The 26,347-nt window shown below is 45.4% G+C and overlaps 1 protein-coding gene across 8 annotated transcripts in view; it reads right to left on the minus strand.

The window, feature by feature from the left end:
* TTLL10 (tubulin tyrosine ligase like 10) overlaps positions 1–26,347 on the minus strand; it is a 175,697-nt gene that overhangs the window by 17,654 nt on the left and 131,696 nt on the right. For 7 of the 8 annotated variants that reach the window (XM_070759211.1, XM_070759212.1, XM_070759210.1 and 4 more), the window contains 6 exons: positions 17,747–18,321; positions 8,942–9,031; positions 7,670–7,838; positions 6,597–6,715; positions 5,471–5,585; positions 1,566–1,651 (listed from right to left, as the gene is read on the minus strand). In XM_070759211.1, the coding sequence (XP_070615312.1) occupies positions 1,566–1,651; positions 5,471–5,585; positions 6,597–6,715; positions 7,670–7,838; positions 8,942–9,031; positions 17,747–18,321 (1,154 nt within the window). The remainder of the gene's footprint in view (positions 1–1,565; positions 1,652–5,470; positions 5,586–6,596; positions 6,716–7,669; positions 7,839–8,941; positions 9,032–17,746; positions 18,322–26,347) is intronic. The other variant, XM_070759217.1, reaches the window with a different exon arrangement.

Genomic DNA, 26,347 nt, shown 5'->3' on the forward strand with positions numbered 1-26,347 from the left:
CGATCACTAAATAGGAGCCCCAACATTTCTGTTGCTAAGAGAGGCGTCAATTCACTGCCCCATTTTATGACCTTTCATTGCTACTCCAAAGAAGTTTTTTTCCAGCCCTAAGTCTTTGCACGCTTGTTTCCATTGCTACTCCCTCCGAATATTTTTTTTTAAAGCCCTAACCAGGGGATAAAATAATATACTGAAGTTGACCAGACTAAGGATGATGCTAGATGAATACCTGGCAGGTAGATTCCCCCCCCCATTTTCCTCCCCCAAAACTAAGTTGCGTCTTATACTCCCGTGTGTGTTGTACTCCGAAAAATATGGTAAATCTCTTTTTGTCAGTGCAGTTGTAACTTTGAATGGTTACTAAGCGAACTGCTGTAATTTGAAGACTACCTGCATATTTTTTCCACCTGTTAGTTCATCTTCTTTCAACAAAAGACATTTGGGAGCAAAGCTGAGCCTGCTACAAGAAGGCTTCAAGGGTTGTTAATCTAATCCGACATAGCTTCTGCTCTGGCAATCTCACATTACACTTACCAGAGCTTACAAAACTTTCACCAGACCCATCCTAGAATACAGCTCATCTGCTTGGAACCCATACCGCATCTCGGACATTAACACCCTCAAAAATGTCCAAAGATACTTCACCAGAAGAGCCCTTCACTCCTCCACTCGAAATAGAATACCCTATGAAACTAGAATTACTATCCTGGGTCTAGAAAGCTTACTACTACGATGCCTTAAACATCTAAGTATTGCCCACAAGATCATATGCTGCAACACCCTGCCTGTCAACGACTACTTCAGCTTCAACCACAACAACACAAGAGCACACAACAGATACAAGCTTAATATTAACCGCTCCAAATTGGACTGTAAAAAATATGACTTTAGTAATCGAGTTGTCAAAGCAAGGAACTCACTACCGGACTCCATAGTATCTTCCCCCAACCCCCAACATTTTACCCTTAGACTATCCACGGTTGACCTCTCCAGATTCCTAAGAGGTCAGTAAGGGGCGTGCATAAGTGCACTAGCGTGCCTCCCATCCCCTGTCCTATTGTCTCTCCTATATCTCCTATATCATATCTATTACCCCTATATCTTTTCTTCTATTTTTTCACTGATATATTTCATTCCTATATTTTCAGTTCTATTATTTCTCTAATATATTTACTCGAGTATATCCTCTATAACCTTCATTGTGTATTATTGTGCATTGGAATAAATCAATAAACAAACAAACAATAAATATAATATAAAATAAAACAAAACAAAACAAAACAAACAAACAAACAAACAAACAAATAAATAAAATAAAAAAAAATAAAAAAAAATAAAATAAAATAAATACACTATTCCACACATGACGAATATCTGTGACATCGCAGGAATCATGACATCATCAAGCAAATGATGTCACAATGCAGGTGAGGTCACCTGCTCGACTTGGCCTATTTTGAAATAGCAAAATCTCAATCCGCCCCGTCTTCTCTCATTAGAACCCACGGTTTGAAATATATTCATGATCTTGAAAAGGGAGACAGGATCATTGCTTTGGTGTTCACCTTTATATATTTCAAAGAAGATTTCTCTCTCGTCTCTGGCGTCCAGACGAAAAGTCTCCGGGAAAAAATCTTCCATTTTTAACAATCTGAAAGGAAAGGAGAGCAGGGGGGGGGAAATAGCTCAAAAATAAGCTTTAAAACACAGGCGTGTTTTAAAGAATTTACAGGAATAGAATAGAATGGAATAGAATTAGAACTGGAATTAGAATAGAATAGAATAACAGAGTTGGAAGGGACCTTGGAGGTCTTCTAGTCCAACCCCCTATTAAGCAGGAAACCCTATACTATTACAGATAATCCAATCTCTTCTTAAAAGCTTCTAGTATTGGTATATTCACAACTTCTGGTGGCAAGTTGTTCCACTAATTAATTGTTCTAACTGTCAGGAAATTCCTCCTTAGTTCTAAGTTGCTTCTCTCATTGATTACTTTCCACCCATTGCTTTGGACAATAGTTTGACTCCCTCTTCTTTTGGGGCAACCCCTGAGATGTTGGAACGCTGCTATCATGTCTCCCCTGGTCCTTCTTTTCATTAAACTTGACCAACCCAGTTCATGCATCTGTTCTTCATATGTTTCAGCCTCCAGGGCCCTAACCAATCTTGCCAGAGGCCAGCTATCATTTCTGTGGTTCCCACTAGAGTTACCCATACTCCTTCATATGGACTAGCATTCTTTCTCAATCTAATTTCTGCTTGGGAGAGACAGGCAGCTTTGTGTTTTCCGCTGAGAGCTGCACATAATCTCAGCTCATCTAGTCCAAAAATGGCTGATATCTTACAAAAGGGAAAAAGGTCATTGTTATTAAAGTTTTTTGCAAAATCAAAAGCAGTACCACACCCAGAGGACTGATTCAGCTGGATGCGTATATTTCTTTATAAACATAGTAACAGATGAATTTACAATACCATAAGCAGAGTTCTTCTTCAAGCAGAGAAGAGTTAGTTTCATTTCAGCAAAGAGTGCACAGTACAGAGTGAGCCACGCCCAGCCTTCCAGTTTCAGTTTCGATTCTCTGCACAGACTCAGAAGGGGTTAACTATCATTGGCTGACTTAGTTGCTATGCCTATTCATTGGGCAACCTTGTTACCATTGAATATCTTAACACTTTTGAACCACAGTGTTGATTTAAAACCCAAATCAGAATAATAGAGTTGGTGAAGACCTTGGTGGTCCTGTAGTCCATCCTATAGCAGTGATGGCGAACCTTTTTATCCTTGGGTGCCGAAAGAGCACGAGTGTGCGCTATCGCGCATGTGCAAGTACCCACACCTGTAATTAATTGCCTAGGGAGGCGAAAACAGCTTCCCCTGCCCTTCAGAGGTCCTCTGGAGGCCGGAAATGGCCTGTTTCACAACTTCTGGTGGGCCCAGTGGGCTTGTGTTTTGCCCTCCCTAGGCTCCAAAGGCTTCCCTGGAGCTGGGAAAGGGTAAATTCCCCCTCCCCCATCCTCCTGGAGGCTCTCTGGAAGCCAGAGATGTCTTCCCAGAACTTCTGTGTAAGCCAAAAAACAGCTGGTTGGCACACACATGCACTTTGGAGCTGAGCTAGGGCAACAGCTCACATGCCAGCAGATATGGCTCCGTGTGTCACCTATGGCACCCGTGCCATAGATTCACCATCACTGCTCTATAGCATTCCAGACAAATGGTTATCGAATCTCTTCTTAAAAAACTCCAGTGATGAAGTGCCTACAACTTCTGAAGCCGCTCGTTGTTCTCACTATCAGGAAATTTCCCCCTAATTCTAGATTGTTTTCTCTCCGTGATTATTTCCCATCCGTTGCTGTTGGACATAATTTCAATATACTGTAATGTTTTAAGGACATAATTGGACATAATTTCAATATAATGTTTTAAGGACATAATTGGACATAATTTCAATACCATGTTTCGCCCTTAGTTAGGAATCTTGTTTATTCTCATCATGTGGATAATTGAGTTTACATTGTGAAGTTATTTTATGTCACTGGTCAATAGCAGCCATGCCAATACACCACCGGCTATCAGAGCTCTTCCATCCCTCTGCTGCATCTCCTTGTCGCTCAAAACATGCATCATAATCGCTGTTGGGTGACACCCACCAGCACGCAATTTATTGAGCTATCTTTTTTTTCCGGAGTTCAAAATGTTTTTGCTGCATGCGGAAAAAAGAATTTGTTTTCCCTATAGCAGTTCATTGATTACATAAATGCAATACAGCATAGTTAATTTTTATGTATATATAAAAATACATAGCATATAGCTTAAAAAAAAAGATATATGCAGTGTTATCTTCATTTTAGATGTCAAAAGGTTTTTGTGGTTCCCGGTATTTTCTTTTCTGTGGGAAACAATTCGAAATGGCTCTTTGAGTGTTTAAGGTTGCTGAACCCGGGTTAGGAGTTCCTGACAGCTCCAAAATAATACAAAATTGGCTTTTTCAACCAGAAGGATTTTCAGTTCTAGCCTACATCTCTAGGTAGCCTTCCATTTAAAATGTTAACCAAGCCGAGCCTCGATTGACAACCGCAATTGAGCCTAAAATTTCTGTTGCTAAGTGAGTTTTGCTTCATTTTGCAACTTTTTTTGCCATGCTTGTTAAAACAAACCACTGGCACTTGATGAGTTAGTAACCTGGTTGTTAAGGGAATCTGGTCACCCCATGGACTTTTGCCTTTCGGAAGGTGGCAAAAGGAGATCGTGTGACACCCCACCACCACGGGGCTCTGCCGATCGTCATAAACATGAGTTGGTTGCCAAGCTACTGAATTTTGGGCTCAATTTCTTGTTGTAGGTCGAATACTATCTGTGTGCAACATTGGTGAGCAACTGTCCCTGATGAGAGGAAGGATCAAATAGGGAATTAGCCCGTATTCCTTACGTCAATGCTTTTCATTTTCTGTTATGCCCCGCCAGGAAGCAGTAAACATTTTGCACCTCCCAACTTTCCAATCTGGGCCCCAATGGAATTTTAGCGTTAATATTTATTATTTGACTTATTCTAAGTTGCAAGCAAACTATTGGCAGGGAAAGGCTGCTCTACCCACTTACCTGGGAGTAAGTCACACTGAACTCAGCGGACCCTGTTTTTGGTTAGGCAGGCATAGGTGACTGTGGTTAGGGCCCTCTTTTGGCCAGGCCAGCTTAATCAAGCCAGTGTTTTGGAGTTGCCTAAGCGCCACCTCTGATGGGCACTCCCAGCGAAAGGTGTGGAAGGAGGCTTTAGGGTGCTGTTCGAAGCTTTCGCCCAGCTGCAGAGGACATTCTTCCTTGTCCAGCAGCAGGTTTGCCATGCCGTTCATGGCTACCACGGCGCCCACCTAAAACAACAAGAACCCACGCAGCCACCCCAGCCCGCCTGGCTGCCTTCTCTTTTGGGTTCGGAACAGCTTGCAACTGTGAAAACACTCCCCGTCCAGGGGAATCGATTGAGATGGACCACTTATGTTCTCTGAGGTCACACACAACTCCTGGCATTGCTCTGTGCCCCCCCCCCAGGGTTGCGCGCCACACTTCCTTGTGTAAACATAAGAGAGCAAGGCCTGACCATCCCCTCAAGGCCTTTGAGCCTTATCTAATCTTTCCCAGGTGAATCTACCAGTCTGCGGGAAGATTCCTGTAATATAGACACAGGACAATAAAGTGTCGAGTTTTTGAAATCTACGCATGCGGATCTAGTTTTTGGTGCCTGACGCTAATGGGATTGTTTTCCCCCAAGCCGAACATGATGCTGTCTTCTTGTGTCAAAACACGAGGTCCTTGGTGGTTTTTAATGTCCGTTTTGGAAAACCTAACCCACCCACCCCCTTTGACCTCCGAGAACTCTGAGATGGATGCTATGGCAGTCAGTGATCTTCACAGGAGGAACCCACCCGTGGACCTTTTCGAGAGATCCCCAAAAGGCTAAGAGAGTGAGGGGCTTACTTGGCTGTCTGGCCCACCTTCTTCATCACCCGCTCATATTCCCGGAGGTTTGTCAACAGGCCGATCTTTGTCGTCAGGATCTTGTTGTTTGGGATCTGGTAGAGAAGCTGCTCTCCTGAATGGGCAGAAAAGCAAGGGGTCAGGCAGAAGAGAAGACGAAGAAGAAGGCATTACAGGAGGCCCTGGTTTAATGACTGGTCACTTAATGACCATTCCAAGTTACGATGGACTGATGCGATATGAATGGATCATGAAACCCCTGCAGGAAAACCACCAAGCTTCCGAAAGTAGCAAGGACTGCACAGACCTCTTCCACCTCCACTCCTCAAACCCCACTGATAAGGTTATCTAATTTGGTAAGGAAATGTCCGCAAGAAAATAATCAAGAACCACCACAACCCTGCCCTCTGAAAAATCCCACTCCCTTCTAGCACTGATGATGTTACGTGGTTGGTCACGAAACACCTACAAGAAAGCAACCAAACTCCAAGAGCACTGAGGATCTCGCAGCCCTCCTCCTCTCCAAAACCCCCACTCCCTTCTAGCCCTGATGATGTTACCTAGTTGGGTAATGAAAGGTCTTGAAAGCAAACAGCCAAGCTCACAGTCCTCCTCCTCTCCACTCCCTCCTAGCCCTGAGGATGTTACCTAGTTTGGTAATGAAACTTCTTGAAAGCAAACAGTTGAACTCAAGGACACCAAGGACACCACAATCCTCCTCCTCTCTGTTGTGGTTGGACGTATTAGGTGGACTTTGAGTGAGTAACCCTGACCTTCTGGACTTGTAAATCAGTATTGGTCTTGAATTCAAACAGGCATTTAGCCTTTGTACATAAAAGAAACCTTCTTGTTTTATTGCTCCCCTGTCATGTGTTCTGTCCGTGTGGGTGGCTAAAAGCCAGGCAGAACACTCTTCTAGCCCTGGTGATGTTAGTTAGTTTGGTAATGAAATGTCTGCGACAAAACAACCAAGTTCAAAGAGCACCAACGACCCCACAGTTCAATTCTGAGCTACAACTATTATTTTTTTCTTTCTATCTATCGGTACTCTGCTCTTTGACGTCCCAAAATTCTGAATCTGCCATTGTTTCTTCCAGTTTCTCTTGACCAGAAACACGGCCCATACCTTCTCGGAAGTTGCAATAGGTGTCCCGAAACTTGGTCTCGCACCATTTTAAGACGTAGTCATCCCTCCGGTTGTCATAAATCCGTTGCCACCCTTTACTTTTGAAGTAATTAGTCAGGCTACATGAGAGAAAACCAGGAGGCAAGACGAAAAGGTAACCCTCCAGAAATACAGGCAGTCCTCAAACTTACGACCCATGAATAAGCCCCCAGATTTCCACGGCTAAGCAAGGCTGTCATTCCCATTTCGCAACCTTTTTTTTGCCACTGTCGTTAAGCAAATCGCTGTGGTTGCTTAAGTGAATGCTGCAGTCGTTAAGCGAATCTGGCTTCTCTCATCATCTTTGCATATCCGAAGCCGGATGGGAAGGTCACACAAGGGGGGGAAATTTCACATAAACCTGGGACGGTGCAACTTGTTACAAAGATCTGCCAGCTGCCAAGCAGCCCAAATTTAGATTGTGTGATCTAAAATTCAGATTGCGCTGCAGCACGAGGACGCCACTGCAGCGACAATAAGGGGATCGGCCACTTTTTTCATTGCCATTGTGACTTCGGTCACTAAACAAATTGGGTGTCAGCTGAAGACTATGTGTAATAGCCAGTCACTCCCAAACCCTTTTGCTTCCTAAGCTCCAAGTCCTCAGATGCCTCTGCAAAGGCCATCTAGGGCCTTGATGGAAAACCTATGGCACACGTGCCACCGGTAGCAGGCAGAGCCATATCAGTGGTCACGCAAGGTGTTGCGCTATGATTTTTGGGCTTGGGGGAGGCCATTTCACCCTCCGGAAGCTTCAGGGAGGGTTAGGGTTAGGGTTAAGCTCCCAAGTGCAAAATAAATGGCCCAATGGGCAAACCGGAAGTTCAGAAAAACAGGCTTCCGATTTGCCTGTTGTGCTGTTTTTTGCACTCTGGAGGCTTCAGGAAGACCCGGACTTCAAAAGACAGCACAACGGGCAAATTTGGAAGTCTGTTTTTCCAAATTTCCAGTTCGCCATCACTGGTCTAGGACAACCCCCTCTGTGATGTAGAATTCTTCCTCAAGGGTTGGGGGGGGGCTACCAAAGGCCTTACATATCAACCCCATTTGCTCCGCCGATGTAAAAGAACGGCCCCAATCCTGGGCCTTCTTCGTTTCTCTTCTCTTCCAGATGACTCATTCGGAGCGCCGCATTCAGGATGGTTCTGGGCTTCTTTGATCTGAATTCATATGTGAACTTCCCTTCGGCGACTCTGGGCACCCCTGGAATGAGAAGGAGGAGGTGTAAACCCTCTTGGGTCCATTGGAAGGAACGGAGGGTGTTGGAGAGGGGACGGTTGTGGAAAGCTGGCTTTTTTAGGAGAAAGACTCATCCGTGGGTGCCAAGGGACTGGTTCCCCATCCTTAGCACCCTTCCGAAAGTTCTCAGAATTCTCCAGCCACAATTCTCCTTTCTCTTTCTTTCTTTCTTTCTTTCTTTCTTTCTTTCTTTCTTTCTTTCTTTCTTTCTTTCTTTTCTTTCTCTCTCTTTCTTCCCATTCCTTCCTTCCTTCCTTCCTCCCTTCCTCCCTCCCTCCCTTAACTCCCTCTCTTAATATTAAAGGTAAAGATTCCCCTGCACATATATGCCAGTTGTTCCAGACTCTAGGGGGCAGTGCTCATCTCCGTTTTAAAGCCAAAGAGCAAGTGCTGTCCGAAAATGTCTCCGTGGTCATGTGGCTAGCATGACTAAAAGCCAAAGGTGCACGGAACGTTGTTACCTTGCCACCAGAAGTGGTGCCCATTTTTCTACTTGCATTTTTTAAAGTGCTTTCGAACTGCTAGGTGGGCAGAAGCTAGGATAAGTCACAGGAGCTCATCCCGTGGCGCGAGGGATTCAAAGCCACCTAACTGCCAACCTTTCTGATTGGCAGGCTCCGCATCTTAGCCCCTGAGCTATATTGGGGATCACAACTGGATTTGATATTGCAAGTGTGGTGAGATGCCAGGGATTGTGGATCCCTGGATCCATAATGGATTAAAGGTGTGATTTAGGGGTGAAGGTACAGCTAGCAGATATACAATGGAGGACACAACTGTGCTTGCTCCACCCGCTATACAGCCGAGGGCTATGCTGTCCCTTATCTGACCGTTGCCTAGCCAGCATCCCAAGGTCATTCTCACATGCCATTTCATCAATGCAGCCCCCATTTCCCCAAATATCAAGTGGGGCCAGCAGCCCACTAAAGCATTGCTCACCCCTCCTTGGAATTTGAGTGGGGGTGGGGGAGTGTTCTTTCCCTCCCCAAAGCTGCATCAGTGCCAGACTGGAGAGACTTTGGAAGAGGGTGAAGGAGAGGGGTGGGTGGGATGCACCAAATTCCTACCGCTTTGCTTGAATGACTTCCACTGCTTCAAGGCCTGGTTTGGAAAAAGAGCTCTGTATTTCTGCCGCCTGTTTTCTATGGCCTTGGTTTCTGTGAAGAGAAGGAGATTAGGATCCTGCCAGCATGCTTCCCTGGTTTCTTGTGCCTCAGTCAAAAAGAAGAAAAACCAATCAAGAGAATCCTAGAGCTTGTAGGTCCCAAGAGGTCCTCTAGTCCTGTTAGTACGATGTTCATAACTAGTTGGGTTTGGCAATACAGTATATATTGCATGCTTATATGTATAGAACACTATTGCTTTGCTAGTGTTACAGATTGCCATAAGAGGGCGCCAGAAGCATGATTCACTCTCTCGGCTATTCTCTGCTATTTCTGTTGTATCTTTGTGACTATGCTGTAGTAAGAATTGTGTGTTGAAATGATGGTTTATGTCTTTGTAAGCTGAAAAAGTAAGACTTTTAGTTTTCTATATGCATTGACTGATTTAATTGTGCACGACTAGGACTGTTCTTGACTGAGATATTTACCAAAGGAAATAATGTGTTAGACACTTAATGTATCTGGGTTGTATTACTGAACCATTACTTGTATCTATGTGCTATCAGCTGGATATCTGCTAGAGCTCCACAGTTCCTCTGTGTATGTGTATCTTTGATAACTCAGGGATCACTCTGCACAATCCTTAACAGTCAACCGTCCAATCCTTGGCAAGGAGCAGGGAAGGTAAAAAGGTGAAGCAGCAATTCGCCGGCCCCCAATAAAGTGGAGAAAAGGGACCCCCTTTGCAGGGGTGAAATCCTCTGAAGTCTGCTATCAGTTTGCTTCAAGCAGAGCTACTGTGCAATCCTGGAAAAGGAGCATTTTGAAGCCATCATACTCACCTGCAAAGGTAAGTAGAACAGCGAGGGGGAGGCAAACCTTTTTTACCTTGGGTGCCAAAAGAGCGTGTGTGTGCGTTATCGCACATGCAGGAGTGCCCACACCCATAATTCAATGCCTGGGGAGGGCAAAAATAGTTTCCCTCCACCCCCACCCCTCCAAAGGCCCTCTGGCCTGTTTCCAAACTTCTGGTGGGTCTAGTAGGTCCGTGGTTCGCCCTGCCCAAGCTCCAAAGGCTTCCCTGGAGCCAGGGGAGGGTAAAAACGCCCTCCCCCATCTCCAGGAGGCTCTCTGGAAGCCAAAAATCAGCTGGCCACCACACACATGCATATTGGAGCTGAGCTAGGGCAACGGCTCGCGTGCTAGCAGATATGGCTCCACGTGCCACCTGTGGCACCCGTACCATAAGTTTGCCATCACTGTCATAAGGCATGGACTATCTGTCCTCTCTTTCAATCTGTGGATTCACTCCAGCTTACCCAGTTAGTTCCCTTTTCTGAATCTACCCAAAAAATCACACTCGGCTCACATTAACTAGGTTAGTTTATAATTGTTCCACTCTTTTGAGCTACGTGCCTTCTTCTGCTTTGCTTCCAAAAATAATAAAACCCACCTCACCTCCTTGCTGATGGTGTGTGATGTTTTGAACTCTTGGATGACTCTGCCCCGGGCGTCTTTTGGGCAGCTTTGTCACCCGTCGAGGGCTGGGCTCGCCTGCTTCGTTGTAGTATGGGAACCAACGGAAGCCTAAACGTAGGGCAGCTGCTCGTTCATTGCCATCCAGCGGTCTTTCGCTCATCCATCCTGAAAGCCAGACCAGATCAGTAATGGGGGGGACCAGATTTTAATCCAGGTTTCCCTCCCAGTTACAGCCGTGAGGACGTTGCTCAACAGCAGCAGCATCTATGATGGAGGGAATCTGGAACCGGATTCTAAAAATCAACCTTGCGAGAAGGGATCTTTTGGGAAAGGCATGGGGTGGGCTGGACAGTTACATCTCAGGTACACCGGCGGGACAACTGGCGGCCACAAATGAGAAAACGCAAGATGTCAATGAAGACCAAAAAGGTATCTAATGGTTGGATCCTATCAACTGGCCCAAACTTGGTGGAATCAGAGATGTTTTGTTGCTCGTCCAAGCAACTTCATCAGACGGCACAAAATTAGTTAAAATGTACGTCCTCTTGGGAGTTTGCCGGGCCAACTTTAAGTAGTTTTTGGGAAGTGAGGTTCGGTATCATCCAGTCTGCCCTCCTGATGGAGTTGATAACCATCTGGAGATAGGGGTTCTTTAGCTACCCTCGATCCCTAAACCCAGGTTATCCCTTGGCACAATGGGCACCTGTTCAGGTAATCTTGGGATGGACGACACTCCAAGAAGCATGTTAACAGTTCCCTTCAAGTCCCCTGTCCTTGGTTTTCTCTACCTCCCTCATCTGATTTTTGCGCACCCAGCCCAGCACGCCTTGTTTCTTTCCCGCATAGTTAAGAGATGAGCACCTGAGAAGCACACAGGTCTTCGGAGAGTCAAACGGGGAGGGAAGCTAAGGAGTTTCTTCTTGCAGATCCTTGGTTCCCAGCGAGTCGGTGTAGAAACGACTTCCTGCTCTGAAGCCATACTTCTGGAAGCTGACTTACGCTCGGGTCACAATGGAGAGGCTGTGATGTCACATTTCCACATTCCGGTCAGTTGGCCAACAGCAGGGGTTTATGGAGCTCAACAGGTGAAGCGGGGGCTTGGCAGGAAGGAGGCCTTCAAATTCGATAGCCAGAACATCTAAGGAAAATACTGTAAGACACATCTTATTCCCCTGAAAATTTGGGTGCGTCTTATACTCTGAATGTAGCTTTTTTGAAGCTTTTTTCCCAGCCCCAACAAGACGCTAACAATCTTCTTGGCTCACATTGCTAATTGCTCTGAAGAATGTTGTTTCCAGCCCTAACAATATGCTAACGATCTTCCCAACTCGCATTGCTAATTGCTCCAAAGAATGTTGTTTCCAGCCCTAACAAGGTGCTAACGATCTTCCCGACTCTTACCAGCTTGTAGGCTTTTTTTTCATTGCTGATCGCTCCAAAGAATGTTTTTTCCACCCCTAACAAGGTGCTAATGATCTTCACAGCTTGCAGTCTTTTTCATTGCTACTCCCTCCAAAGAATGTTTTTCCAACCCTAAGTCTTTGCAGCGTTTTTTTTCATTACTACTCGCACTGAATAAAGTTTTTTTTAAAGCCCTAATTAGGGGATAAAATAATGTGCCGAAGCTGAGCAGACTAAAGATGTTAGCCAGATGAATACCTGTTAGACAGATTTCCCCCCCTATTTTCCTCCCCAGAAACTAAGGTGCGTCTTATACTCCGTTGGGTCTTATACTCTGAAAAATGCGGTAGTTTTGGATGGCACCAGGGAAAAAAAAAGTCTCTGCATCCTGAATTTGTAAAGCAGAAGAGCTGAAGTGATACATCGCTCGGCTACCAGCGGTTTCTTTCAATTCTGCAAAACTCCAGGTACCGATTCGAATCTTTTAAAGCTGGAAATGTGATTTCAGGAGCCAAAAAGAAACAGTGAAGAGTCGCCATTCAGATGTGAAGTTGTGACTTGCGTACAGCTCGGCTGGAGCTTTGACCAAATAGTTGTTTTGATGGAGAGAGACTTTTCAAATAAACCAGCGTGGGCGCCATGCATAGACAGAGACTGAATTTGGCAGGGTGGAGAAGTAGCTGCAGTTTCGAGATCGAATTCTGACAACAGAAGTGTTCCAAGGCATTGTGGAATGAATAAAAAATATTTTTTTTTCTGAAGTCATTCTTTCCTCTTCTTGAATGTCAAGAAGGATAAAATATCAGGAAGGGATTGCTGCGGAACTGATGAAGTCTGTTTGCAGCCAAGCATCTCCAACGAGAGTTTAAGAAATCGGCTATGCAAACTATGTAGGTATTGAAATGTATCTCATTAATCTTATTTAACTTAATATTGCTTCTTCGGCTATTACAGTGTGCGTTTTTTAGATTGTTTGAGATTTGGGAAAACTGGAATCCCCCCCCCCCCCCCCCAGTGTTTGAGAAGGCTAAAATGCTTGCTAACTCTGCCCTCCCAACTTCCAGGAAAAGACAGAAATGACATTTGCGAGAAGCCAGTGGAAAAATGGATTTAGGATGGAAGATACCAATGGTGAAGAAACTGAACTGTCTTGCAATATATAAAGATGAGCATTTAACCTTTTGATGGGCTCCAAATGGCATCGCTGGGTGGTTTTAGCGATAATCAGGCCCTTCCTAAAAAGAATAAGTAAGCTTTTGATTAGTTTATTTTATTTTTCAGAGTTATTATTTTGGCAGATGAGTGCCCCAGGAGAAGTGGCAACGAGACACGAGGTGAGAATGCCATTCTTTGCATTGATTGTTTTCAAGGGCTGGTAGATCATGGAGGCTGTCTTAATTTTTTTTAAAAAGGGGAGTCACATTCATTTTATAAGTAATCCTTGACTTGCAACAGTTCAGTGACTGTTAAAATGTTACGACGGCAGTCAAAAAAGGTGATATATGACCGTCCATCGCGGCATCCTCATGGTTACGCGATCACAATTCCGACGCTTGGCAACCGACTCATATGTCGGCGTCTCAATAAACATCCGAGAAATAAATCAGAGTCCAACCCTTGGCCTTCTTCCAAGTTCCAATTTATTAATAGAGGCATGTGGGATACGAACTGTGTTCAAACCGATACTAACTTTCCCTACAGTTCCCCCACCCAGGTTAAGGTTCATCCTTCATCCCCACACCCACAAGTTCATCACGTGGACCATTCCATTTCTCTGAACGTCCACGATCCTTTCCTGTACTTCCGGCTAGTGCTGAACAAAGGATGACCTTGAATCTTCTGGAAGGAGTTTGTTGTGGCCAGCACCTTTCCCCCCTCATGTAACCACCCCACCCCAATTCCCATGGTACTATTCTACTTGTGGCAGGCCAAAGTCTCTAACTCAAAAAGATGGCTTCAGCCTGACAGGATATTTATCATGGTCGCCAGTGGTGGGATTCAATTTTTTTTACTATCAGCTCTGTGGGTGTGGCTTGGTGGGTGTGGCTTGGTGGGCGTGACAGGGGAAGGATACAGCAAAATCCCCATTTCCTCCCAATCAGCCGGGACTTGGGAGGCAGAGAATAGATGGGGGCAGGGCCAGGCAGAGGCGGTATTTGCCGGTTCTCCGAACTACTCCAAATTTCCACTACCGGTTCCTCAGAACGGGTCAGAACCTGCTGAAACCCACCATTGATTATACCTAACACAAATATTTTTGGCTTTAAATCTATATGTTGCTTAATCATCTTTTCCAACCATGTGTGTATTTTCATCCAATATTTTCTTGCTTTCGTACATCACCACATATGTTAATAAGTACCCAGGGGTAACTGTGGTCAGGTTTGGTGTTTTGTTTTATTTTACCGGTTCTCTAAACCAGTGTGTCCCAAATTTGGCAACTTGAAGACATCTGGACTTCAACTCCCAGAATTCCCCAGCCAGCATTCGCTGGCTGGGGAATTCTGGGAGTTGAAGTCCAAATATCTTCAAATTGCCAAGGTTGGGAAACACTGCTCTAAACTACTCAAAATCTCCGTTACCGGTTCTCTGGAACTGGTCAGAACCTGCTAAAACCCATCTGTGAGCGGTTGGTCACAGTGTCCTGGGCTCAGGGGATTCTCTTTTGCAAACTTCTGACAAGCAAAAGTCAAGGGGGGAAAGCCAGATTCACTTAACAACTTTGTCACTAACTTAACAACCTCGGTGATTCTCTTAAGAACAGTGAGAGTGAAATGGGGCAAAATTCACTTAACAACTGTTTCCCTCAACAACAGAAATTTTGGGTTCAATTGTGGGTGTAAATTGTGGGTGTAAATGTTTTTCAAAAGGAGGGAAACCCTGTTGCCATTTTAGACTCTTGGGTTTTTTGCAAATTTAAGTGCTCTGTATCCAGGAAAAGCACTGAAGAATAGAATAGAATAGAATAGAATAGGACAGGACAGGACAGGACAGGATAAAATAGGATAGAATAGGATATAATAGAATGCAGAATAGGATAGGATAGGATAAAGAAAGAATGAAATAGAATAGAATAGAATGGGATGGGATAGAATAGAATATAATAGAATAGAAGGATAGGATAGGATAAAGAAAGAATAAAATAGAATAGAACAGAACAGAACAGAATGGAATGGAGTGGGATGGGATAGAATAGGATAGAATGCAGGATAGGATAGGATAAAGAAAGAATAGAATAGAATAGAACAGGACAGGACAGGATAAAATAGGATAGAATAGGATAGAATAGAATGTAGGATAGGATAGGATAAAGAAAGAATGAAATAGAATAGAATAGAATGGAATGGAATGGAGTGGAATGGGATGGAGTGGGATGGGATGGGATGGAATGGGACAGGACAGGACAGGACAGAACAGCAGGATAGGATAGGATAAAGAAAGAATGAAATAGAATAGAATAGAATGGAATGGAATGGAGTGGAATGGGATGGAGTGGGATGGGATGGAATGGAATGGGATGGGATAAGACAGGACAGGACAGAACAGCAGGATAGGATAGGATAAAGAAAGAATGAAATAGAATAGAATAGAATGAGAAAAGACAGAGTTGGGACCTTGGAGGTCTTCTAGTCCATCCCCCTCCTTAGGCAGGAATCCTTAGACCACTTCAGACAAATGCTTATCCAATTTCTTCTTATAAACTTCCAGTGTTGCCGCAATGAAAAGCAGACCTGATTACAAATAACGAGATAATGTGTGTGTGTTTGACGTAATACTACTCCAGATATCTATTCATTGCCAGATATTTTGAAATGCCATCCTTTTATTCAAACATCCGCTCTGCTCTGTAATCTACGCCTGATTTTGCCATCTCAAATTTATCGTTAGAGCTGCAGTGGGACAATTAACCATTGGCAATGCCAGCAAAACAAAATCACAGGATATTCCCCTACCTCGAGCTGGTATTTTTTTATAGCATACAAATATTTGTGTGTCTGTGTGTGTTCTTTTTAACCTTTCCCTTCCATTTAATTTGCTTCTTATTTATGCAACTGAGTTTTGCCTCCAGCCAAATTGCCTGCTAAGGGAGCCAAGGTTTTTAATAGGTCTTTCCTTTTCCCTAATTTCTTCTTTTTATGAGATTCGCCAGGATGATTTCACTTTAACCACATGCTTACAAGTGAGAGAGAGAGAGAGAGGGAGAGAGAGGGCTATCCTCTTGTTTAGCTGACTGTCAAATCAAATACCTCTGAAATACAGGCAGTCCTTGACTTACAACAACAATGGAGTCCAACATTTCCGTTGTTAAGTGAGGAATTTGTTGGGTGAGTTCTGCCCCATTTTATGACCTTTCTGGCCACGGCCGTTAAGTAGATCACAGGCAGGGGTTAAGTTCAAAGCATGGTTGTTAAGGGAACCTGTCTTCCCCATTGAATTTGCTTGTCAAAAAGTTGCCAAAAGGGCCATCCCATGACCCCGGGATACGGCAAGGTCATTGTTCAGATTGCCAAGCATCTGAACGATAGCTGGGATGCTACTGCAGCAGCCGAAAGTGTGAAAAAAAACAATCGTAAGTCACTTTATTTCAAGTGCCGTCATAACTTGGAGCGGTCACTAAGGAACTGTTCAAAAAATCAAGGACTACCTGCAGGCCCTCTTCAGGTGAAATGATTGGGGCTGGACTTAAATTTAATTTTTTTTAAAAAAATTGTCCAGTGGACTAGGTATATCTACAAATCCAGGGGATTGGATTTATCTAAAAATCCAGGGGACTAGGTATATCTACAAATCCAGGGGACTAGGTATATCTATAAATCAGGGGACTAGGTATATCTACAAATCCAGGGGACTAGGTATATCTACAAATCCAGGGGATTAAATATATCTACAAATCCAAGGGACTAGGTATATCTACAAATCCAAGGGACTAGGTATATCTATAAATCCAAGGGACTAGGTATATCTACAAATCCAAGGGACTAGGTATATCTACAAATCCAGGGGATTAGGTATATCTATAAATCCAAGGGATTAGGTATATCTACAAATCCAGGGGACTAGGTATATCTACAAATCCAGGGGATTAGGTATATCTACAAATCCAAGGGACTAGGTATATCTACAAATCCAGGGGACTAGGTATAACTACAAATCCAGGGGACTAGGCTTATCTACAAATCCAGGGGATTAGGTATATCTACAAATCCAAGGGACTAGGTATATCTACAAATCCAGGGGATTAGGTATATCTACAAATCCAGGGGACTAGGTATATCTACAAATCCAGGGACTAGGTATATCTACAAATCCACTGGACTGGGTATATCTACAAATCTAGAGGACTAAGCATGAAGTGGAACGGCCCTATTGGAGGTTGGAAAATGAATTCTATTGGGCCATTGGGCCATTTTTTGCCCTCAGGCTTCAACAGAAAGCCTGGAGACGGCATAAAGCTTGTTTCCAAACTTCCAGTTGGGTCCTTGGGCCTGTTTTTCACCATCCAAAGGCTCCGGAGGCTTTCCTGAAGCCTGGGGAGGGCAAAAAAAAAAGGTCCAACAGGCCTCCTGGAAGTCCAGAGGCTTCATTGAGGTCTGCGCGCATGAGCAGCGTGGCAGCATGGGGAGGTTGTGCACTCAGGGGAGGGGGGCACTGCATTATGAATATGGGCAGGGACACATGCAGGTTATCGCACACATTTTGGCACCTGAGCAAAAAAAAGGTTCGCATCACTGCTCTAGGGCATTGCGGAAAAGAGGAAGGCAACAGCTTGGAGGGAAGAGAATGCATGTCTATTTCTCAAGTATGGAGAGGATCTGGGATTTCATGGGCAGCAGGCCCACAAGTCAAGTCATGTCTGCTCCTAGCTGGCAGGAAAGCTGTCTGATTCACCTGAGGCTAGTGGTGGCGGTCCATCAGGGCACAGAACGTCTCGAGTTCTGGACTTCGGGTCCTTTTTCCATTTTCCGACCCCGCTGGACTTTACCTTGCAACTGGAAGTCTGGGCCAAGTCGCTGTCTGAGTCAGGAGTATCCCGGCCTTGATCTTCTGGGTGGGTCTTCACCGGATCTGCCTTGCCCGCTTCTCTCTGGGCCTGTTTTCCTCCCGCCACTGTCTCACCGCCTGCTTCATTGGGGCTTGGGGCTTCATCCAGACCTTGGACGGACTCTACACCTTCGTCCTTTTTCCCCAAGGTTACATTAGGGAGTCCCAAGCCCAACCTGGAACAGACCTGAAGATCTGGGGCTCCCACCTGCTCACTGCTGCTTGGTCCGCAGGTACTGAGTGACCCGGGGATGGACGCCATTCTGACCGGCATTCCTTTATTTGCAGGTCGTGAGGGGGGCCGGCTTTGGGAAGGCCTGGCGTCCTTTTCTGCAGGTTCATCTTGCTCGCTTGATGGGTAGAAAATAGATTTCTTCTCCACCTCATCGCTTGCCGAAGGCCATATGTGTTCTGGACAATGGCTGAGAGGGAAAGCAACAGGAACCAGAGTTTAATTCAAGAGTTCTCCCGATTTCTCTAACCAACTTTGCAAATCCTCCAAGCCCAGAAGAAAAGGTGGCCAGGCGGGGCAGCTGCATGCGTTCTTATTATTCTCGGCGGGCGCCGTGGTAGCCATGAACGGCAGGCTAAACCACCTGCTGGACAAGGAGGAGCATCCTCTGCAGCTGGGCGAAGGCTTCGAACGGCACCCTAAAGCCTCCTTCCACACCATTCGCTGGGAATGCCCAGCAGAGACGGTGCTTATGGCCCAAACATCGGGTTGATTAAGCTGGCCTGGCCCCATGTCAAAAGAGGGCCCTAACCATGCTAGCCTATGTCTGCCTAACCAAAATGAGCTCCCCTGAGTGAGTTACTCGGACCAGAATACCTCCAGGACCGCCTTCTGCCGCACGAATCCCAGCGGCTGATTAGGTCCCACAGAGTGGATCTTCTCCGGGTCCTGTCGACTAAGCAATGTCATCTGGCAGGGCCCAGGGAAAGAGTCTTCTCTGTGGTGGCCCCGGCCCTCTGGAATCAACTCCCCCCGGAGATCAGAACTGCCCCCACCCTCCTCGCCTTTTGCAGGTTGTTGAAAACTCACCTTGGTTGCCAGGCATGGGGAAATTGACATCTCCCCTATTTTTTATTTATGTATAGTTCGATTGGGTTGTGTGATTATTTTATTATAAGGGTTTTTTAAATTGTGTTTTAAATATTGGATTTGTACATTGTTTATTATTGTTGTGAGCCACCCCGAGTTTTCGGAGAGGGGCGGCATTCAAATCTAATAAATGAAATTAAAATTAAATTACTCTCAGGTAGGTGGGCAGAGTAGCCTTTCCCAACCAATAGTCTGCTTGTAGCTTAGGATAATTAAAATAATAAATATTAACACTAACATTCCATTGGGGCCTAGATCGGAGAGTTGGGTTGTGTGTGCGAAATGTTTACTTCTTCCTGGGTGGGGGATATAACAGTAAATAATTGAGAAGCACTGGTCTAGGCTAATAACAGAGAAAGGACTAGGGGTGACATGATACCATTCTTCCAGTACTTGGGGGGGGGGCTGTCACAGAGAAAAGAGAACCAATCTATTAACCAAAGCACCTGAGGACAGGACAAGAAGCAATGAATGGAAACTAATCAATGAGAGATCCAATGCAGAAATACGAGAGACCGTCAGAACAATTGATCGCTGGGATAACTTGCCTCCGGGAGTTGTGAGTGCTGCAACATTGGAGGGGTTTTTTAATTAAAAAAAGAGATTTGACCAACAAGCTCTAAAGCAGTGGTTCTCAACCTTTCTAATGCCGCAAACCCTAAATACAGTTCCTTATGTTTGTGGTGACCCCCAATCATAAGTCGAGCACCAATTCTCCCAACAGAGCTTGAAGCTGATTGGCAGGAAGGTCAGCGGGACACCCCCATTGTATAAACGCCTGATTGGTCGGATTGTAAAAATACGTTCCAAGGCGCCAGAATAGAAGCTTTAGTTCCTAACACCATGGAAAATTTGTCTTTTCCCAGGGTCTTCTTAGGTGACCCCTGTGAAATGGTCATCTGACCCCCCAAAGGGGTCCCAACCCCCAGGTTGAGAACCACTGGTTTAGGTCAACAGTGGGAAGCAACGGTCATACCAAATGGGCTATTCCCTCAATTCAGGATCCATCGGGATAAATATGGAATATGTTGGTTTTCCTGAAAGAGGCTTGAGGCCCTGTAGATACCAGCCTGAGACTCTGGAAGACCCACCTTAAGCCACGGACTTTCCTTGACTGTCCTGTTTCTCTTTCTGTTTCTCTATTTCTCTCTCTCTCCCTTTCTCTCCTCTCTGTTTCTCTCTCTGCTTTTTTTCTCTCCCTTTCTCTCCTCTCTGTTTCTCTCTCTGCTCTTTCCCTCTCCCTTTCTCTCCTCTCTGTTTCTCTCTGCGCTCTTTCTGTCTCCCTTTCTTTCCTCTGTTTCTCTCTCCGCTCTTTCTGTCTCCCTTTCTCTCCTCTCTGTTTCTCTCTCCGCTCTTTCTCTCTCCCTTTCTCTCCTCTCTGTTTCGCTCTCCACTCTTTCTGTCTCCCTTTCTTTCCTCTCTGTTTCTCTCTCCACTCTTTCTGTCTCCCTTTCTCTCCTCTCTGTTTCTCTCTCCGCTCTTTCTGTCTCCCTTTCTTTCCTCTCTGTTTCTCTCTCCACTCTTTCTCTCTCCCTTTCTCTCCTCTCTGTTTCTCTCTCCGCTCTTTCTCTCTCCCTTTCTCTCCTCTCTGTTTCTCTCTCCGCTCTTTCTCTCTCCCTTTCTTTCCTCTCTGTTTCTCTCTCCACTCTTTCTGTCTCTCTTTCTCTCCTCTCTGTTTCTCTCTCCGCTCTTTCTGTCTCCCTTTCTTTCCTCTCTGTTTCTCTCTCCACTCTTTCTGTCTCCCTTTCTCTCCTCTCTGTTTCTCTCTCCGCTCTTTCTCTCTCCCTTTCTCTCCTCTCTGTTTCTCTCCCCCTTTCTTTCCTCTCTGTTTCTCTCTCCACTCTTTCTGTCTCCCTTTCTCTCCTCTTTGTTTCTCTCTCCGCTCTTTCTGTCTCCCTTTCTCTCCTCTTTGTTTCTCTCTCCGCTCTTTCTGTCTCCCTTTCTTTCCTCTCTGTTTCTCTCTCCACTCTTTCTGTCTCCCTTTCTCTCTCTCTGTTTCTCTCTCCACTCTTTCTGTCTCCCTTTCTCTCCTCTCTGTTTCTCTCTCCACTCTTTCTGTCTCCCTTTCTCTCCTCTCTGTTTCTCTCTCCACTCTTTCTGTCTCCCTTTCTCTCCTCTCTGTTTCTCTCTCCGCTCTTTCTGTCTCCCTTTCTTTCCTCTCTGTTTCTCTCTCCACTCTTTCTGTCTCCCTTTCTCTCCTCTCTGTTTCTCTCTCCGCTCTTTCTGTCTCCCTTTCTTTCCTCTCTGTTTCTCTCTCAACTCTTTCTCTCTCCCTTTCTCTCCTCTCTGTTTCTCCCTCCGCTCTTTCTCTCACCCTTTCTCTCCTCTCTGTTTCTCTCTCCGCTCTTTCTGTCTCCGTTTCTTTCCTCTCTGTTTCTCTCTCAACTCTTTCTGTCTCCCTTTCTCTCCTCTCTCTTTCTCTCTCCGCTCTTTCTCTCACCCTTCTCTCTCTCCGTTTCTCTCTCTTTCTACCTTTCTCTCCTCTCTCTTTCTCTCTCTCTCTCCTGCAGGGGATTGGACTAGAAGCCCGCTAAGGGTCCCTTTGTTGTTCCGTTAAAACCCTTTTTGGATTTCTCAAAAGCAACCACTGCCACCGGAGGCTCTTTGGGGAGGTTGTTCTGACCCTTAAGTGAGGAGAAAAAGAGAAGGAACCAGAGTCTAACCTTGGTTTGGCATGGCCTACATGCTCGGAGGCTGCGCTAGAGAGTGTGTTTTTCAGATCAGCCATGATGAAACTTGACAGGGCTCCCACAAGCAAAGCGCTCCAGTCTCCTGGGCCGGGTCTCCAAGCATCCAAATTCAGACAGCTGTGATTTTCTTCACCCCCCAAACCCCGGTGAGGGTGCAGGCAGCCTTGGGTGTTGTCAACAAGAGCCCCGTTTCCTAGCAACGGCTGCTTAGGAACCGTTGCTGGTGCCGGGAGAAATTCCCATGGGGGGGGCGGGGGGGGAAGTCGGAGCCCGGCCAGGTGGAGGTGTGTGTGAACCTTATGGCAATAGCATTTAGCATTTAGACTTCCTCTACAAGCAGCCGGAGAGAGAGCAAAGTCCTTCGCCCTTTCTCCCTTTGGCTCCAGTTTTGCACCCGATCTTCTCTGTGTGTGTGTGTGTTTGTGTGTGTCTGCCTGCCTGTTGGGCTTTCCCACAATGCCCCACTCTATCAGGGACAATGTGGGAAATCCAAAGCAGAGCAGGGATCTCGAGATACTCAACCTTCTGGAATGAGGCATGAATTCTTGTAGAGGGAGGTATCCATCTCTAAGGGGGTGCAAAACAACCCCTTTTGCACAGGCCACGGGACCCTGGCATCGCATTCGTCTTTTCCATCTGGTTATTTTGCTTTATTTTTATTTATAATGGTAATGATAACAGAGTTGGAAGGGACCTTAGAGGTCTTCTAGTCCAACCCCCTGCTTAGGCAGGAAACCCTACACCACTTCAGAACATAAGAATGTAAGAAAACTGCTGAATCAGGCCAAAGCCCATTGAGTCCAGCATTCTGTGTCACACAGTGGCCCACCAATTGTCCACGGGGATCTTGAGCAGAAAGAGAAGGCAAGACCCTCCCTTTCCCTGGACCCCCAACCAATGGGACCCAAGGGAATCCTGCCTGCCTCAACAAACATAGAGGCGGCACATGGACATCCATTTCAATAACCACCGATGATACACTTGGCTTACAGCAACAGAACGATTGTTGTTTTTAGTTCCAAAGTCGTGTCCAACCAATCGCAACCCCATGGACAATGTTCCTCCAGCCTTCCTGTCCTCCACCATCATCTGGAGTCCATTTAAGTTCACACCGACTGCTTCAGTGACTCCATCCAGCCACCTTGTTCTCTATCGTCCCGTTCTTCTTTGGCCCTCCATCATTCCCAGCATTGGGCTCTTCTCCAGTGAGTCCTTCCTTCCCATTAGGCTGCCAAAGTCTTTGAGTTTTGTCTTCAGGCTCAGGCCTTCTAAAGAGCAGTCGGGGTTGATCTCCTCTAGGTTTGATCCCCTTGCAGTCCGAGGGACTCGCAGGAATCTTCTCCAGCACCAGAGTTCAAAGGCCTCAATTTTTGGCGCTCAGCCTTCCTTATACAGTGGTACCTCGACATATGAGTTTAATTCATTCCAGACCCGAGCTCATAAGTAGATCAACTCGTATCTCGAACGAATTTTCCCCATATGAATTAATGTAAATAATTCTAATTGGTTCCAGCCCTCAAAAAAGTCCCAAAGTTAGCCTAAATTATAAAAAAGACATATTTTTAATTAATAAATGTACACGCAACATGTATAAATAAACAATAAAGTAAATAATGAAAAGAGAAATGTATAAAATACAATAAGAAAATGTATAAAACACGGTACAGTAACCTTATCTTGGCGACAGACGAATGCGGCTGTGTACTGTAGGCTACATAAACAACACCCTAACCCTAACCCTAAACACTGACACGACCGAGACGAGACTTTGTTTTGCACGCTAACACATGCGAATGGCCGAGATAACCGGAAGCAAGGGGATTCTGGGTCAGAGAGGCGATGCGCCAACTAGCGGAAGCTCAGTTCGTATCCCAAATTTGAGCTCGGGTGTCGAACAGAAATTTCACTCACGTCGCGGCTCGTAACTTGGAATACTCGCATGTGGAGCAGCTCGTATCTAGAGGTACCACTGTAGTCCAACTTTCACAACCACATGTTGTAACTGGGAAAACAGCAGCCTTGACTATATTACAGAACTATACTGCTCAAAAAAACCAAAGGGGACACTCAAAGGATACATCCTAGATCTGAACGAATGAAATATTCTCATTGAATGCTTTGTCCTGTTGAATGTGCACAACAGCAGGTGAAATTGACTGTCAATCAGTGTTGTTTCCTACTCAGCTTCTGCTCTGGCAATCTCACACTACTCACCAGAGCCTACAAAACTTTTTCCAGACCCATCCTTGAATACAGTTCATCTGTTTGGAACCCATACCACATCTCGGACATCAACACCCTTGAAAATGTCCAAAGATACTTCACCAGAAGAACCCTTCACTCCTCCACTCGAAACAGAATGCCCTACGAAAGCAGACTATCAATCCTTGGTCTAGAAAGCTTAGAACTACGTTGCCTAAAACACGATCTAAGTATTGCCCACAAGATCATATGCTGCAACGTTTTACCTGTCAATGACTATTTCAGCTTCAATCGCAACAACACAAGAGCACGCAACAAATTCAAACTTAATATTAACCGCTCCAAACTTGACTGTAAAAAATATGACTTCAGCAACCGAGTTGTCGAAGCGTGGAACTCATTACCTGACTCAGTAGTGTCATCCCCTAACCCCAAACATTTTTCCCTTAGACTATCCACGATTGACCTCTCCAGGTTCCTTAGAGGTCAGTAAGGGGCGTGCATAAGTGCACCAGTGTGCCTTCCGTCCCCTGTCCAATTGTCTCTCCTTATCTCATTTATCTTTTCTTCCTTTCAAATATGTTCACCTATATTTTTATATCTTTTCTTCTATTCTTTTCTTTACTTATATTATTACATATCTTTCTCTTCAATGTGTATTATGTATTGGACAAAATAAATAAATAAACAAACAAACAAATAAATAAATAAGTGGACAGTTTGATTTCACAGAACTTTGATTGTCTTGGAGTTACATTGTGTGGTTTAAGTGTTCCCTTTATTTTTTTTGAGCAGTGTATATTTATGTGCTCTTTGAGGGATTTTTAATCCCTGGTTTGAGCTGACAGGTGTCCACTTAAGTTAGAATTCCAGGGAAGTGAACTGCAGACCAAATGTCTGGAAAAGGGAAGAGGATTGGGTAGGTCACCCTCGCAGGATAGTTGTTCAGGTGTGCTATAAAAGAAGACCAGGAGATCATTACAGGTGGAGGGAAAAGGCACCTTAGGAAGGAACAAGTATTGCCCCCTATTTGGAACTCCCTTCATGGGGAAAAAATATTGACTTCAGTTTCAGAAATGTCAGATAATTGATCTTTCTTTGTAGTGAAGGATGGAAAGTAGGTAGGTAGATAGATGATAAAAAGACACACTGAAGCCCTGCTGCCAGAACAGTAAGGTGCTCCATTCCGGTAGAGATTTTGGGGAGGCGTGAACAGCTGCAGGCCCTCGCCTGAGATTTTGCTTCTACGCATGCACAACAAGCAAAACCTTGTGGGAAGACGCTCACGCAAGTGAGGTTTTAGTGATTTTCGCTGATTCTTTCCTTCTGCGTATGCGCATAAGCAAAAATATTGGTGAAAATTGCCAAAATCTCATTCGTGCGCATGTCCTCACACAAGATTTTGATAGATAGATAGATAGATAGATAGATAGATAGATGGATGGATGGATGGATGGATGGATGGATGGACGGACGGACAGACACACAGGCAGACAGACAGGAGAAAGTGATAGATAGACAGACAGACAGACAGACAGACAGACAGACAGGATAGATAGATAGATAAGAGATAGATAGATGATAGATAGATAGATAGATAGATAGATAGATAGATAGAGGAAATAGATCGATTGAAGAGAGAGATAGACAGATAGATAGATGGATGGATGGACGGACAGATGGACAGACAGACACACAGACAGACAGGAGAAAGTGATAGACAGACAGAAAGACAGACAGATAGGATAGATAGATAGATAAGAGATAGATAGATAGATAGATAGATAGATAGATAGATAGATAGAGAGATAGATACCCTGTTTCCCCGATAGTAAGACACCCCCGATTGTAAGACGTATTGGGGGTTTCAGGGGGGTCGGCTAATATAAGCCGTATCCCGAAAGTAAGACATATGTCTTACTTTCGGGGAAACACGGGGGTATTGCCGGGGGGGGAGCCCGATGACGTCGCTTCCAAGCTCCCTGCGCGCCCTTCGCCTGCCTGTTCCCCAGCTTGGCAAAGCGAAGGACGGCGCTGGTCCGAAGCGAGCTGAGCAGGCGGCGGCTTGCAGCGAAGGCGCTCGTCCCAGCAACCGAGTCCTGCCGAGGCTCAGCTGCAAGCGGCCAGCGAGGCCGACCGGCTCCGAGGCGAGCGGCCGGAGCTGCGCCCTCCTTCGCCCGCCTCCTCTCCGGCAGGCAGGTGGGGCTGCCCAACTGCGCAGAGCGGCTCCTCCCCTCCAGAAACACGCTTCCCCGACACACGTCTGCGGTTCCATGCGTGCACGCCGCTTGGAGTCCTGAGGTTGAACTTGGAAAAGGGCTCACGAGGCTCCTGTCCCGCGGCTGCCTTTCTGGACTCTGGGGAGATGCCTTCGGGAACGCGACCCTTTCAATTTTTTTCCAATGTAAGACATACCCCGAAAGTAAGACATAGTGGGGCTTTTGGGGGTAAAAA

Source organism: Erythrolamprus reginae, chromosome 8, assembly GCF_031021105.1.
Source record: "Erythrolamprus reginae isolate rEryReg1 chromosome 8, rEryReg1.hap1, whole genome shotgun sequence".
NCBI classification, from domain to species: Eukaryota; Metazoa; Chordata; class Lepidosauria; order Squamata; family Dipsadidae; genus Erythrolamprus; species Erythrolamprus reginae.